Source organism: Phalangium opilio, unplaced genomic scaffold (genome assembly GCF_054372755.1).
Source record: "Phalangium opilio isolate 3A_F unplaced genomic scaffold, DU_Popi_V2 ptg000075l_1, whole genome shotgun sequence".
Taxonomy (NCBI): Eukaryota; Metazoa; Arthropoda; class Arachnida; order Opiliones; family Phalangiidae; genus Phalangium; species Phalangium opilio.
Genome location: NW_028324184.1, coordinates 3,171,462 through 3,187,703, shown reverse-complemented (window position 1 = coordinate 3,187,703; position 16,242 = coordinate 3,171,462). Strand labels below are relative to the sequence as shown.

Below are 16,242 nucleotides of genomic sequence, written 5' to 3'. Positions count from 1 at the left end.
TAGAGAGAGAGAGAGAGAGAGAGAGAGAGAGAGAGAGAAACAGGTACTATGTAATTAAAGCGAAAACAGTATTACCAATTTTTATAATCTTCATGTTATGACCAAGGCTTAAGTTTTTACAGTCTAATTTGGTTAATATTAGGGTAATTAGGTTTTCAACACTTACCATTTTTGACCATATTCTCTCCTGAAAATTGTGGTTCATCCATTCCAAGAAATTTCGAGTACTATTCTTCATTTGGCACTAAATTATAAGTTTAAACGTCACATACTCTGCCGTAGTTGCTATGCTATAGACCTTTTTTTTTTTTTCCACCTACTAACACTAGTGCTTAGCCGTTAGCCCTTGAGCACCAGGAAGAATTGAGCGGGAGATCCTACGCGGCCCAGCACTGACGGGGGCCGCTAGGTCGTATGTGTATAAGCAGGGAAGGAAATGAGGTTTACTTGGGAGGTGACGGAAGGTGGAATTGGGGTAAGTCACCTCCGGCGGACACGGGACAGTCGGCACCTATAGGGTAGGATCGCCGACATGTGTTGTATTCCCTCAAACTTTGCCGCCCAGAAGCTTGGCTTACAGGAGTGCGCCACACTCCCGGCCTGCTATAGACCTGCCATTATTTGTTTCCTTTAGATCAAGCTTCGCGTTTTCTCCGCACGCTGGCACTAGTGAAACTTTTCGTTACAAATCAGTCTGGGAAATAAGGATATTTTTTAAATAAGTCCTTGGGACCAGAGACCAGTCTGGGAAATAGCACATTTCTTCTGGTCCAAAAAGAGTTTATTAATTGCTTGGACTAGTTTTTTGATTCAAAAAGTGGGGGTTACTGGTCCTCGGGACCAGTTTATTAATTGCAAATCTATAGGAGAACAAAGGTGGGGATCAGTCCTGAGAACAGTTTATTATTTTGGACACTAGGGGGTCACTGGTCCCAAGGACTAGTTTAAAAATATCCTTATTTCCCAGACTGCGGCAGAGACCCCCCTCCCCCCTAGTGTCCGAAATAATAAAATGGTCCCCGCCATTGTTCTCCTTGTTATTTTAAGGAACTTCAATTATAATACTAGGAAACTGAATTTGGAATTTTCCCCGCCGTTGTTCTCCTAGGTTTAGTGATAACATATATAAAATACACCCTTTTGAAACAGAGCGGCTCCCGAAAGAGTTATTTTAAGCATAGCCACTCGATTCGCGCTCACGGACGCGCGTGATCGAGTGGGCTATGTTTTAAGGAACTTCAATTATAATGTTAGGAAACTGAATTTGTATTTTGGACTAGAAACTTTTAGCCGCGTTGTTGAGTTTAATCATGGTAGGAAGCGTTCCCAGTTAATTAAAAAAATATATGACAAATTTTAATCAACTTTACAATTCAAATCTGTAATTTGATTAGAAAATTCTATTAAGTTAACGTCCTTATTTTAACCAAACGGATCTTCAAAGTTAAATTAATAGTAAATTGCCACACGTTGTTAAATTTATGGTTAATTAAAAAAATATTTGACAAATTTTGATCGAGTTTACAATTCAACTCTGCAATTAGATTAGAAAATTGAAAGCGCTATCTACCTAATAATTTTTAGCAATGTTCAAATATTTTAACATGAAATTTTATGTTGAAAATTAAACCAACCTACTAATTTAATTAATACGTTCATAATCAGATTCATTCACCATTACCGTTAGTAGAAAAACATGTTAATGTTAGTTAATTTAGCCATGCATAGATTAATCGTGAATGTCTGTAAAAAACCAGTGGTTTTGTAAACATTGTATTTAACAATGCTTACCTTTACACAATGGTGTTTTTAAGTTCATCTTTTCATTACTGAATGTCCTAGAGTAAGAAAACCGACGGTTTCACTGTATTTAACAATGCTTACGTATTCATAATAGTGCTACATATTACAGGCTTCATATTTTCTTACTGAATGTCCTAGACAGCTAGACTCCAGATTGAATCACCTTTAATGTTAAACCCGTTGTTGTGGTTTCGACAACGGTGTTTGAATGGTAAATAAGCAATACTGTTGTAATCAGAATGGTTTTGAGGATATAAATAGGTCTGTAAGTCTAATGATTCTAAGTGTTAAGGAGACTCGGACTCAACGACGCTAAGCCTTTGCTTGCTTACTTCTAGAATCGTCCCTTTGGCCACAATACACGATCAATTTATACATAATTGTCGTTAAAGGATTGGCGCACCGAGATGAAGTTTATTTAGTTATATGTTCATTTTAAAATTAATGGAACTAGATCAAATATTGAATAGATTACCCCACAGGCTCGAGCCGCTCGACATAATAATAACACGGTAAAAAATGTAAACAAGAGAGACACTGGGGATTCGGGAAAGGAAAAGGTAGGAACCATAGCAACAGTAATCCTGTCCAATAGCGGCGGTCCGACTTAAAGGCCCGTTCAGACGACACTCTGCTACTCTGTGGAAATGTGTTTTCACTAAAATTTCAGTGAGAGGTATATTGAAGGGTTTTAAATTATCGTGCAAAGTTTTAAAACGAATAGTTCTTAAAAATTTCCTAGGTTGTGATTGTTCACAAACAAAATTTTAGTGAATGTTAGGAAAAAAGCTAATCATTTTAAAACTTTGCACGATAATTTAAAACCCTTCAATATACTTATCACTAAAATTTCAAGAGATTCGAACTTGTGAAACCGAAGAAAACACATTTCCACAGAGTGGCATACTACACAACAAAGAGTGACGTCATTATCGGAAGCACTCTATTGGCTGTGCCGAGCAAAGAGAGAAAAAAAGTTGAATTTTTTCAACTTTTTTTCTCGCTTTTCCGATATCAAGAATGAGAAAATTTGTCCGTGTGAACAGCGCATTTTCTAGAGGCTGGTGAAACCAGAAAATCTGATGAGCCCAGCACAGCGAGCGTAGCGGGAAAAAGAGTGTCGTCTGAACGGGCCTTTATAAACACCAAAAAAAGGAGGGGCTTGTGCACACCAAAATTGTCCGTTTTAAAGAGCTGATACCTTTGGTGTTGCCATAGATGGCAGCACCAAAGCAAAAACCGTTCTAATATGATCAGTGTTACTTTACCAGCAAACCCTTCAAACGTGATCGCTGTAAATATTCAAAACCACTGACCATAACTAAATTTTCAAAAGAATTCTAAAAGAAAACTATTAATAAGGTAATACTTCAAAATTTTTAACAATTTAATTTTTTCACTTTTTACTCTGATTTTATTATAAGTGAATTTTAATTGTTTGAGTTTGTAACTTCGACCCATTTCATTTATTGAAAGAAAGTTATTTGTACAATCATTTAATATTCTAACGAATATTAAAATTCATAAAATCTATTTAAAGAATATCAATTTTCAGATGGTAATTCAATTGAAGTAAGTGCCTAACCTTTTCATATTGTGAAAAATATAGTCATTTCATTTGGAAACATCATACCATAAGTTTATTAGATTATCGAGCCATGATGAATATACCTGGTATTTTCTTGGGTGGTGACATTTTCGAATTGAGAGAATGTGTGGAATAAAACTATGTTCTAGTAAAATTACGACTGAATTGTAGCTTCGGAACGATGATCAGTTTTCAACAGAGAATTTTCACTTTCTTTTTTTTAGTAGCTTTTTAAGTCGGGAAATTTTAGCAATAAAATTTTTTTAAGTAATTTTCCGCGAGTACAAATAATATGGCTCCGATCAATCTGAAAAAATTCAGCAAAATTTAAGGAGATATAGCTGAAAACTTCATGTTCATTCAAGAAACACTACTCCAAACCATGGAAGACCACATCAAGGCGTAGAGACTTTGTTGGAGGTGACGTATTTACGTGACACTCTCCTATCCCAATATGAAATTTAAAAATATTACTACCATTATTAAAAGGGGAAAAACCGAGTGATGACGTCATAACATTTCACCTTATGGTGGGATAGGTTTGAGACAGACACTTGCTAAAATAAGGGTGCTCGCAAAAATTGAAACACTGATATGTCATAAACGACTGTTTTACGAAGATGTTGATAAAATTATTTTAACCGTCAATTTTATATAGTATATTCATCAACAAGTTGGGAAAACCAAAATATTACCTCTCCGAGTCTAAAGGAGGACTACTTACAAACTTATTTACCCAGATATGGAAATGTTTCTTTTTTTATGAGCAAATAGTGAAGTTAAAATTTATGAAATATTAAAGCAGTATACAAAGCATAGCAAATATACTGTAAATCAGACGATATTTTACATCCAATAAGGATATACTTGTACACATTAAAATCATCCGATGGGGGAAAAACGGGAAATGAAGAGATAAAACTTTGGAGGGATATTACCTTTACGTGTTTGTAAAGGCCCAATTTTCTACTCCTCAACTGTATACCCTCTATGTTCAAAGCCATATTCACAACAGGGTTGCCATGTAAACACTATCCTCTCGTTTCACCTCAACGATTTTCTTAGTTTGTCAACATGACTGTTAACGTTACATAACACCAAAGCTAATTTGTGGCTACACACACTGAAGGTAAATGCGCACCATAAAAAGCATGAAAACACGAAGCTATAATCCGATTGCGATCAGACCTTTCTCTGATCTGGGCTGCGTTCAGCAGAGCTCACCAAAAAAGACAGCGGATTTGGAAAACGTTTACCTGTGAGCTCTTTCGTCATATCTTTTCTCCGGTCATCGGTGTTTTAAAAATGACGCTAGCGCAATAAAGCGTGCAAGGTACCAAGGCTTAACAAAAATTGTATGATAACATATTTTAAGAGATAGATAACAACAACTTTTATAATTAAAATTAGACACTAACATGTCTCTTAAACTTCTCACGTGATCAACTTCTTTCACGCTAATTAAATAGCTCTAGTACCATCATAATCAGCAAGAGCTTTTTGTATTAATTCCTCCATGCTTTTTTCGCCAAGCTGAGAACTACGCGTTTTACGTCACGTTATCCAAAAACCCGACTATTTTCCTTGAAGACCGTGCTGGCTCAGCGCTGAGCACCGTGACGTCTAAATTCAATAACAAAATCCCGTTCTGTAGGACACTGCTAACAGCGCTGAGCTCTGCTGAACGCGGCCCAGATTTCCACCATGATTATAAAGTCTAAGCCTAATTATTTAAAAGTGTATTTAACTTTCGGCTCACTCTGAACCGTTAATGTCTCTGTATTACAGAAACGAAAACCAAACCCAAGCGTTTACTTTTTGGTTCAATAGGCCTATTGACAAATAAAAGTTCATTTGACCAATATGGATGCGTTCTTCTTGAAATCACTTTAGAAAAAATTATGCTATAAACAGATGTAGTATAGCTTAAGTAATATATAAACATCGATTTCAAATAATAATAATAAAAAATATTCTTGGGATATCAAAATGAAACAGAGCTTTATAGCTACAAAACCACTAAAGGCATCGAAATTACGAAAAATATTTCCATATATTAATTATACATTATGAGAAAACCAAATATTAAGGTTTTGTAGGATTTTTTTCCACAAAACAAAGCGAACTGCTAACGCGGTGCACTAACGGACGGACACACACAGAATAAACATAGGCTGCTTTTTAACTCTTTCCGTTTTAATTTTGAGTTGAGAAACTAGATTATCTTAAATATTAAAACAAGGAGTATAAACCTATTAGTGGAAACAGTATTTTTGTTCAAATATGAAACAATCCCGCTTATGTTTATTATCTCTGGGCATTGGTAAAAATTCACTCCATTACTCCTAGGTATTCACAGAATTTTAGTTCTTTATAACTGAAATTCATCTGATTATGTTTTAAAAAAATATTTTTCCTTATCATTGTGGTGTTTCGCGACGGTAAAAAATATTTAAATACGCCGCTAATAAAATATATAGTTTCAACTTCTTAATTCTTTAAGAAAAGAAATTTAAAACACCCAAGGAGTATGAACAGAGGTGTGGAAGTTTCAAAGATGGCCGCGGATTGAAAATATCTTTCTAATTGTGTACCAACAACGCGAATGTGCCCAAAACACACTTACGATAGTATCGCACTTACCAACCGTTACCTCTCTAACTGAGACAGTGACACAACAAACTGCATTTTTTATTTATCCTAATTCAACTCCTCTACTCCGTCTCTATTAACATCAATACTCGACCTATTTTAATTTTCTAGAGTTTCCATGATTAGTAATACAGTGGGCGAAATTCTTAAATACTCGCTCTATATTAACTATGAAATGTGTACAGTGTATCGACTTTATACGCAATCTTCATTACTCGTCCTATATTAACTTTGACTATATGGTTTTAGTTAGCACAGATTTTTCTTAAATAATTAAATAAATATAATTAATATTAAATATTTTCTTCGTTAGTTGTTCGCCTTATTGAGCGTTACATCGTTTTAAAAAAGAATAATTAAACAACCTTGAGAGACTTGACTAATATTGACGTTTGGAATGAAGCATACTCCGGTTGCTCGCCTTACTCAAATAGGTAGTATATAAGGGTGTCGAACTACAGCTAAAAGCAAGAACAACCGCAATTGCGTGAACCTTGGAGGAAGACCCCTCCATTGGAAGGCTAGACGTTTCTCGTAACCCTAGCCGATCGCCGCGTATGTCTTAACCTTAAGGATGATGGTGGTGTTAGAAGCCAGGTGTACAGACTGGTGTTCATGTGGAATGGACAAAGACGAGAAGGTGGTGGTGTTAGAAGCCAGGTGTACAGACTGGTGTTCATGTGGAATGGACAAAGACGAGAAGGTGGTGGTGTTAGAAGCCAGGTGTACAGACTGGTGTCCATGTGGAATGGACAAAAACGAGAAGGTGGTGGTGTTTAGAAGCCAGTAAGTACAGACTGGTGTCCATGTGGAATGGGCGAAAGACTAGAAGATGGTGGTGTTTAGAAGCCAGTAAGTACAGACTGGTGTCCATGTGGAATGGGCGAAAGACTAGAAGATGGTGGTGTTTAGAAGCCAGTAAGTTCAGACTGGTGTCCATGTGGGGTGAACAAATGAACAGAGTTGTTAGACAGGCAATACAATTTCCGGGACTGTAAATGCGGTCTGGAAATTGAATACACGTTTGCTCCGATTTGCAAACTGCGAACGCGGTCACGTGGGTGTAACAACGGACAGACACACACACAGACACACACACAGACACACAGACACACACACAGACACGTCGAAATTAGAACCTCTCCGTGACATACGTCACTCGGAGAGGTAAAAAGTAGGTGATCATGCTTAACAGAGTATCCGACTTCTTCTCTTTATGTCCTGGAAACTGGGAAAAGAAATATTTTCTGTGTAGCCTCAATTTTTTTCCTGAACATATAACTTGGGCTGAAACCTTCGCGATCGACCTGTCTTGCATGTGTTGTAGTTAGGCCGGGTATCTAGTAGCAATAGTTCATTTAGTTTCTTCAGTTAAATGCCATAAGCGTTAGAAGTATTTGGACTGGTCGCCTGCAAAGGTTTCCATGGTATATAAAAGACTTTCTTTTCTGGATATTATCAGGAATGTATGGAGGGGTTGGAATGGCTAAGGTCAAATCCTAATCGGCGTGAAATGATCTTTAAAACAACTGGCGTGGCTTAATTTCCGCTATTGACGTCATAGCCTGACGTAATAGTCGTATTTACCACTTAAATTATTTTCATTCATTCATTGGCTGTCAAAAAAACTTGTTTGCTATAATTCTCCACCCTCTACCCTAGGTCGTCTGCCTAGGCTGAGAGAATCGAATATGAACGTGAACGGCGGCGAATCAGCGCATTTAACTTTAAAAAATCTAAAAGGTCACTTCTGCCATGCCTTTTTTAACGAGTCATGAAATTTTTCCCCTTCGGTAGACAGCTAAACAGACGTAGGGGGAGGAGCTACACTTCTAAAAAACAAAAAGGACTCGCCTAATGTTTCCACCATCAAGGGTACAACGAGAGCCCCCTTAGCCATTCCAGCCCCTCCATACATTCCTGGTCTAGACCATAGCCAGTACTAGTTGTCAGTAGTCGTATTAGGCAGTAGTGTATGGTCACATTACAGGATTTTGATCTGGCTTACTGATAGCGAGAAAAGATATTGCCACCGAATTTATGTAAAATGCTATAAGGAATAAGGATAAATCAGAAAAGGATTAAGAACTTCAAATATCATTAGACATGTTGATTGATATTTAGTGGCAACTAGTTGAAAAATTGTGATAAGTAATAAAAGTTAACTGTTATGGATTGTTATATGCTACTTTTTCCTACAGTAAAAAATTCAAAATCAATTAGAATTTTCAACTTCTTTACTTTTGTGTCTTTACGTGCTTTTTATCCTCACCATTTTAGAAATTTAATTTATAGTGGGACCGGTAAAATAATAATTAATGCGAGGGTCACTGGTCCCAAGGACCAGTTTAATAATTCCAACATGAGGGGTCGCTGGTCCCGAGGACCACTTACAAAATTCACCTTATTTCCAACCCTGGTTCACACTAAACTCGACGCCTTCCTCAAGTTTCCTAATATATAGAATTTTTAAATCACCGGTGTACATTACTATATTGATGTAAATATTTCCACATTAGTAAAAGCAGAAGTATATAATAAATTGAATTTCTTTACGGACTCGAGTTTTGGCAAGGCCCACCATAAGGCTAGAGTGGGATCACGGAGCTTCTATTAATAGAAGCTCCGTGGTGGGATATAGACCGAGTGGGGAAAGGTGAAGCCCCGCCCATTGACATGCGCGGTAACCACTGGATGTTTTACTTCCAACAGCAACACGTAGATGGCGGGAAAATCTACACTTTGGCGCGAAATTTAAAATGCTTCGTTTTACAACATTGGTGTTGATATAGATAACGTTACTTCAAATCTTAATTAAAAGGTGAATTTTTGTGTTAAAATATAGATTTTAAAACATATTTCCCACCATGTTTTAAACACAACATATATATTGTTTATTACTAAACAATAAAAGTAAATATGTTTAAGTTCATGAGTTTTGCAATATTAAATGTATAATTATGGGAGTAGTTTGTCTTTAGGATTTAAATTTATTATTGGTTAAATAAATATGGGTTGTAAATGGCCATTTTCGAGTTTCAGAAACACAGAAATGAATGTATATTTCCCAAATAATCCCAAGATCAGGAAATTCTTCAGTGGACCGAGCAATGATGCCTTAAAAAGAAAGTACCGGCACTTCCGTCTTTGCATGGTAATGTTTTGTTCTATCAATGAGAGAATAATAGTTTTCTAATAACCAATTCTTTTTAATGCTGCTGAACTCCTACTTAATTGACTCCTAACACATCCACACAGCAACTCAAACTAAAGATTTGGGTACTATATTCGACGCTAAGTTACATTTTTGTAGGCACGTCACCAAGACTATTAGCTATAGTCGTCGTTCCTTAGAGGTTTCATTTAAGCTTTGTCGTCAGTTGAAATCTCTGCCTCATTTCCGCATCTTATATTTAAGCCTAGTTCGTTCCATGTTGCTGTTTGGTTGGGTTACCTGGGGTAGCTGTAGCCAATTTCTCCTAAAACAAAAGTAGAATCAGTACAGCGTAATTTTATAGAGTTCAGGCATAAATACTTTTTACCTAAAGCTATACATATAAATATGGACTATTATTGGCAATCTTTGATCTCCTCAAAATTAATGACTGAATCATGTTACTTTTATTCACAACGAAAGAAGAGCCCTGAGAAATTTGTCCAAATTGGTGTCGCCACCATCGACCCCATAGTTCTTTATCAACTTGTTTTGTTTTGTCAATTGTCGTCTGTAATATAGTCTGCTATTATGTCATTAAAATATATTGCAATGCTAGTTCAACAAAGATAAAAGTGGTTTCTTGTCGTTAATTTTGTTTTATATTCTTTAATACTCGATGATCGTAAAAAACCATGAAACATAAACATATTAATTATATATTGCAAAATGTATTGGTTCAATTGCGATTAAGCCTATCTGTTTATAGCAGACTATATTACAGACGACTATTGACAAAACAAAACAAGTTGATAAAGAACTATGGGGTCGATGGTGGCGACACCAATTTGAACAAATTTCTCAGGGCTCTTCTTTCGTTTGACAGACTATAGTTCATAACATTATCCAGTCCTCGACTCTATTAAATGCTCTTAATTTTTCTGTTCCTAAACATTTGCGCAGCCCAAAATACATATTACAATAGCAGTATTACAATTAGGATGCAAATGCAATTCCTTAACTAGCGTTTTTGATCTTTTTTCGAACAACGTATCTGATGTACATCAAATAATTCGACTTCAACTTATTAAAGGTTACTGAATGTTAAAAAAAGAGAGGGAGAAGAAAATCACTGATTTACTACTTTCTTTTTTCCAATTTAAATTTGTACGCGTTACTATTTCATTTATGCGTAATTCTCTTGATATTTTGTATTGAAAATGTGTACCAAGTGTATAATCTCGTGAGTTGTTTTACAACTTTTTTTATACACAATAAACATTCCATTATAATTTATATCTGAATTTCTTTGGTAGAAATAATAAAGAAAACTCCCAAATGCGGATCAATTGAAGCCCCTGTGATGAATAAAAGAATGAACAGCGGAAATGTATAATCAGTTTAGATTTAGTAAAATATATCTTGCTTGTTTGTTATCAGGGTTGTTTTTGTGATTTATTGAGGTTAATTCCGGGATGAGGAGAGAAGTCTGTGTAAAGTACGGCGCTTGAAGTTACTTGTAAATAATCACGATTATGAAATTGAATGAATGTATGTTAAACTTGTTTTGCTTCGGCTATATTAATGCAAAGTTAAGACAATAACAAAACAAGTTTAACATACATTCAGTCTGTTTCATTATCGTCATTATTAGTTAATGGTAGCTAAATTGACTTTAAGCACCGCACTTTACAAAACTACACTCTTCATCCTGAAATTAACTGCAAAAATTCAGAGAAAAATGATCCTTCAAACAAAATAGCTATAAGAAAACTATTAGTCTTTCATCGAAAAAACAAGACATCTTGCAAAGAAGCAAGTGCAGGTATTTTCCAATTTAGGCATCATCACTCGGTCAACAAATAATTTTAACCATTTTTCCTAACGTCGGGATTAATAATATTACATGTAAATCCTAGGCATGTGCGAGTACTCGATCGAGCTTCGAGCCGAGTACTCGGCTCGAAGCTCGATAAGCGATTTTTGAAAAGCTCGATACGTTTTCGAGCCTTGACCCAAAGCTCGATTAAAGCTCGATAGCCAAAATTGAGTTCCCAACCATCTCTCAAAAACCCTGGATGCGCGAAATCCTACTTTTTCGATCTGCGCAGGGGTTTATGTAAGCTTAATTCTTATTGGCTTTTGAAATGGTGTGACACAGAACCAGGTCCGATAAATAAGACGACTTTTGATTGGCTCTTATAGTTTGAGTTTGAGTTATTCGTAGCATGAACCATCAATATAGAAGGTTCATGTTCTGTTCGTAGCATGCATGATAAACATGATGCCAGACAAAGAAATTATTTCATCATCCTACGTTAGCCGCGTTGTTGGAGGAAATTGGCGCCATTTTTCCCGCCGAAAACAAGTATCAAATAATCAAACAGTCTTTAGTTTTTTAAAAACTTAAGGCTGTTTGATACTTGTTTTTATTTACTTTCGTGATACTGTCTTAGCAAACTTAGCTTAAGGTTAATGCCAATTAGTTCCTTCTGAAACAAGCTAGAATAATCAAAAGTCGTCTTATCTAAAAAGAAGAACATTCTTAAGGCTCGAAATCCGATTTTTCACTAACTTGAAAGCTCGATCGATAAGGCTCGAAACCCGATTTTTGACTAAACCTTAAAGCTCGAGAGCTCGATAAGAAAATCAAAGCTCGGCTCGAAGCTCGATAAGAAAAATGTTTCAAGGCTCGAGCTCGGCTCGAAACTGAAAATTCAGGGCTCGCACAGCCCTAGTAAATCCTTTATCGTTTAGCAATAAACAATGTGTATGTTGTGTTTAAAACATGGTGGGAAATATGTTTTAAAATCTATATTTTAACACAAATGTTCACCTATTTTATTAAGATTTGAATTAACATTATCTATATCAAAACCAATGTAGTAAAACGAAGCATTTTAAGTTTCGCGCCAAAGTGTAGATTTTCCCGCCATCTATGTGTTGCTGTTGGAAGTAAAACATCCAGTGGTTACCGCGCATGTCAATGGGCGGGGCTTCACCTTTCCCCACTCGGTCTATATCCCACTCTACATAAGGCAACATGTTATGACGTAATCATTCAGTTTTTTCCCTTTTAATAATGGTTGGTAATTGTTTTTTTTTTCAAATTTCATATTGTTTTAGGCGAGGTTTTTGAAAATACGTCACCTCCTTGATGCCATTTTCCATGGATTGGAGTCAGTTTTCTTGGAGTGAAAATAAAGTTTCCTTAAAAGTGCATTACATTGCAGCTGAGTCTCCTCAAATGTTTGCTTCTTGTCAGATTGCTCGCAGCCCTATTATTTTTAGTCACGGGAAATTATTTCAATAAATATTTTTGCTAAAATGGCCACGCTAAAAAAGTTACTTAAAAATCACGGAATACTTTTTTATGTCTGTTGAAAACTGATTATCGTTTCGAAGCTACATTTTAGTCGAAATTTTACTAGAGGATAGTTTTATTCTACACTTTCGCTCAATTCAAAAATGTCACCACCCAATAAAAATACCAAATATATTCATAGTGGCTCAATTCTTTCGTAAGTAACGTTTGATAGATATTGAAAAAGTGCTTTGCATTGTTTGTTCTTAATGCACATTCACAATTCGTTACCGAATTTGACCAAACTGAAACTACATGTTAGTGACACTTGGGTATGATTCCAGAACCGATTGGGTTGAGTTTCTCAAAATAAGGACGACTGATCCCTGTTAAGAACTTCCTTTTTAGACCCTTAACACTTAAGTATCTTTTTTAAAGTAAAACTATTGGTTTCTTAAAAAATTAATCATCATGCAGATATTTCATACGAGTGGTCCCAATGAGCCTTCAATTACTACATAAACAAGAAATTCTTCCCAGTTCCCTTCCCTTAAAACACCGCGCGACGCCGGGTTGCCTGTTTACCTAATTCACATTTAATGTAAATGTATTGAAGAAGATGAAATTCTTTATTAATATTCTTTCTTTTACATTGAACAGTCGACGTTTACGTCGTCGAAGAGAACAAACTGTTGTGTCGACCTCCAGTTCCATCGACGCCCACGAGTTGGATAAAAAACCGAGTGATCCGATAATTCTTACAGCTGATTTACGGGAACAAACTAAAATGAACCTTACTGATAACAAGGAAAATTGTGGAGAAAAAGTGATTACCACAAAGGCTAAGACGCGCAGATTGTCATTTCCCCCGTATAAGGATGACTTCGATCCCGACAAGGATTTGAGACGACCGCATTTCAGGAATCTGTCAATGAACAATGCCAAACAATGCACTGGGAATGCTCTTAAAAGACCTTCGTCGCAGCTAACAGCCCACCAGTCTCCTTCGGAACCACGGGATATCTGTATTGAACCACCTCGACAAGATACCAGGCTGTCGCCAGTGGTACCTCAATTTCATCATGAACCTCCCATAGTGCCACACACAGAACTACAACGAGAAATGGCTCATCAAGTCTCTCTGATACCTGAAAAATACACTAACGAAGCTTCAGTTTTAAATTCTGAAGAATTCCCCTATAAACCCTCTCAAGTAATTCATAAATTCACAAATGAACCATCGGCGGGGCCTCCACTTTCGCAACCAAAATCACCACTTGGAGTCGTTCTTCCTCAACCCAAGAGAACCATTTTACCTCAAGAGTTAGGCAAATCACCATCGGAACAGTTCGTTGAACAAGTTGCCGGTCAGTACGTACTTTCCGAACCTTACGTTATTAGTACCTCAGTGGATGAATCTTCGTCATTCTCAGATTCCTCAAAATTACAAAGATTAGATATTTCTAAAGATCAGTTTAGGGTCATTCATGATTGCAAATTTAAGCCCGAACTCGAAAAATCGAATGTTAGACAGTTTATACGACGTTATCAAATTCGTTTTGGTGTCTCCAATTCAAAATTACGCGCAATATCAAGATGCGAGCATTCGAAACCTATTATCATTGATCGTTTGAGATATTCGAAACCCTATCGTTTCCGAGATCTGGCGAAAAGTTCGAAATCACGGAAATCTCTATACACCGATTCCTGTAGTGAAAACATTCTCACTGAACCTTTAGAGATCCATCTGCCGAAACTTCCGCCCTTTCAAGCCGGGGTCCCGTACGTTGACGAGTGGAAATGGCCAAACGAGGGGAACTGCATACCACGAGTACGCGCCAATGTCATTGATAAATCAGAATTACCTCTTAGTCCACCCAAAAATACGGATGGTCTTTTAAAAATTTATTCGCCTGAGACGCCAAAAGAAGCAGGACCACCCCAAACTTCTGAGAATGTCTTGGAAGAACTGGAACCTATGTTAAGGGAAATGTCTTTCAAGGTACCATCTAAGCCTTCGTAGGGTATGCATCCAAACGGAGCTCCGAAAAAACAGTCAATGGGCGATTGGCAATGTTCTATTAATTTCTAAAATAAATATCAGGGACATTTTAAAATCCAATCAAATAAATCCTTTAAAATTGTTTTAATGTCAAATTCCATTGCACATAGGAAAACTAACTTCTGCAGAGTTTTTAAGTCTCTATTTGATAAAACGCTACGTGATTTTATATTTTAATGATTGACGTACATAATGTTGGTGAAAAACTCTAATGCACTTGCAAAACTGAAAATTATATATATATAACACACGTTTAGAACTGTATAAATTTGACTTCATTACCTGATTTTAAGGTAATTGACCTTCATGATATGTAGCAAATATTAATTGACCCTTACTGATTTAAGTATTAATTTTCTTGGCTTAGATATCAATTGTTTTAAATGTATTTTAAATTAAATACATGCCTTAATTGGTTCTGTATCACGATCATCATAAACGTATTAAAATCAATTAAGATTTTAAACAATTTCTTCGTGCTCTTCTTTTCGGGAAAATTTGTTAAACAGTATCATAACTTCATAAGATATTTTCCATAAGTCTGACACAACCTATACTTCGTAAAGCTAGAGACTTACTGAGAGCTAGTTCGAGAACGACAAGCGAGAATTGACTACACTCGGTTTTGCAGTCCATCTTCTTATTTAGTCTGTTTTAAACCTCTGACAGCCCGTCTGAAGGCTTCGCTTTAAGAGAATCTATGACGTTTGACCCCGACAAGCTCTCAGTAAGCATCGACAAACTTATGGAACATATTATCTTATGAACTTACGATCGTATAGAGTAGGAAATTTTGATGCTCAGACGGGAATTCGGAATTCCTAAAAGTCGACGAGGAATATTGACTTATTTGGGGGCCCTGGGGAAAAGAACTGTAGAGAATTTGTAACCACAACGGGCATGAGAAAATTCTTGAACTCGAAGTATAGGAAATGTTATAGTGCGATTTTGTTTTTTAGTTTTTTTGAGCATATGCCGACGTTGAGAAATGGACATATTTTACCTAATGAACTAACCATTATAATTTGAGTGTAAAAGCAAACATGGTCAATTATTTCACTATTGCATAGAATTTTAAGGCCTTCAGGAAAGTAGGTTTGAAAATCGTATACTAACTTATTCAGAAAATTACGTGAACTGGTTTCAAACCGCAGAAATTCAGTGAATTATAATCTAGATCTCATTTTTCAAATTGATTTGTAAAATTGCATGATTATGGCTGAAAAACTAAACATAAAATGATCGTGCGCTCACGTGGTTCAATTCCTAATAACTACCGTAACCTAGGCCTACTAGTTTAATTGATCCAATAACAAATCAAGATATTTGAAAGCAATCTTAGACTGTCAACGAAGTTTTGCAGCCAATAAAAATTTTGACTGAAAAATTATCTCCAATTGTAAATTACTGGCAAGTTCCCCCTAATTCCAGTCGAAACCGTTCGAGTTTTGGGCTTCGACTCGCCCCTAAGAAATAAAATATTAATCCCATTACTGCGCAATTGAGAAAAAAGTGAGTGAAATCCTCTGAAATTTTTTGAGAAGTCTTTTTGAAAGAGGTTGGACCAAAAATGAAAACGGGTTACAACACCAAGAAAAGGCTGTTTTAGTTTTATTTTTGTTATTCGGTAGAAGGTGGCATTTCTGATTACTTTGCATCACAACAATTCTGATTTTACC

At 36.1% G+C, this 16,242-nt stretch overlaps 1 protein-coding gene and 1 long non-coding RNA gene across 5 annotated transcripts; one reads left to right on the top strand and one right to left on the bottom strand.

Annotated features, from left to right (window-relative positions):
* Window positions 1-15: 15 nt before the first annotated feature.
* On the bottom strand, window positions 16-2,405 carry LOC149658834 (uncharacterized). 2 transcript variants are annotated; one of them, XR_016369951.1, is made up of 3 exons: window positions 2,136-2,405; window positions 612-2,074; window positions 16-298 (listed from the first exon to the last, which is right to left on the bottom strand). It is a non-coding gene; the product is annotated as an uncharacterized LOC149658834 (long non-coding RNA). The 2 variants fall into 2 exon arrangements; XR_016369952.1 differs by having other exon boundaries at window positions 16-1,838; window positions 1,930-2,074; window positions 2,136-2,403.
* Window positions 2,406-2,728: 323 nt separating this feature from the next.
* LOC149658833 (uncharacterized) lies at window positions 2,729-15,032 on the top strand. Of its 3 annotated transcripts, XM_089844476.1 has the most exons (3): window positions 2,729-3,165; window positions 3,359-3,375; window positions 13,162-15,032. In XM_089844476.1, the coding sequence occupies exons 2-3, from the start codon at window positions 3,359-3,361 to the stop codon at window positions 14,522-14,524; spliced, it is 1,380 nt and encodes a 459-aa protein (XP_089700602.1). In that variant the 5' UTR covers window positions 2,729-3,165; the 3' UTR covers window positions 14,525-15,032. The 3 variants fall into 3 exon arrangements, with proteins under 3 accessions (XP_089700602.1, XP_089700603.1, XP_089700601.1); XM_089844477.1 differs by lacking the exon at window positions 3,359-3,375; XM_089844475.1 differs by lacking the exons at window positions 2,729-3,165; window positions 3,359-3,375 and adding an exon at window positions 12,351-12,718.
* The last annotated feature ends 1,210 nt before the right edge of the window (window positions 15,033-16,242 follow it).

Coding starts and splice junctions, on each gene's coding strand:
- LOC149658833 (XM_089844475.1), top strand. CDS start 12,666: ATGTCACCACCCAATAAAAATACCAAATATATTCATAGTGGCTCAATT. Junction 12,719..13,161: donor CATAGTGGCTCAATTCTTTC/GTAAGTAACGTT, acceptor TACATTGAACAG/TCGACGTTTACGTCGTCGAA.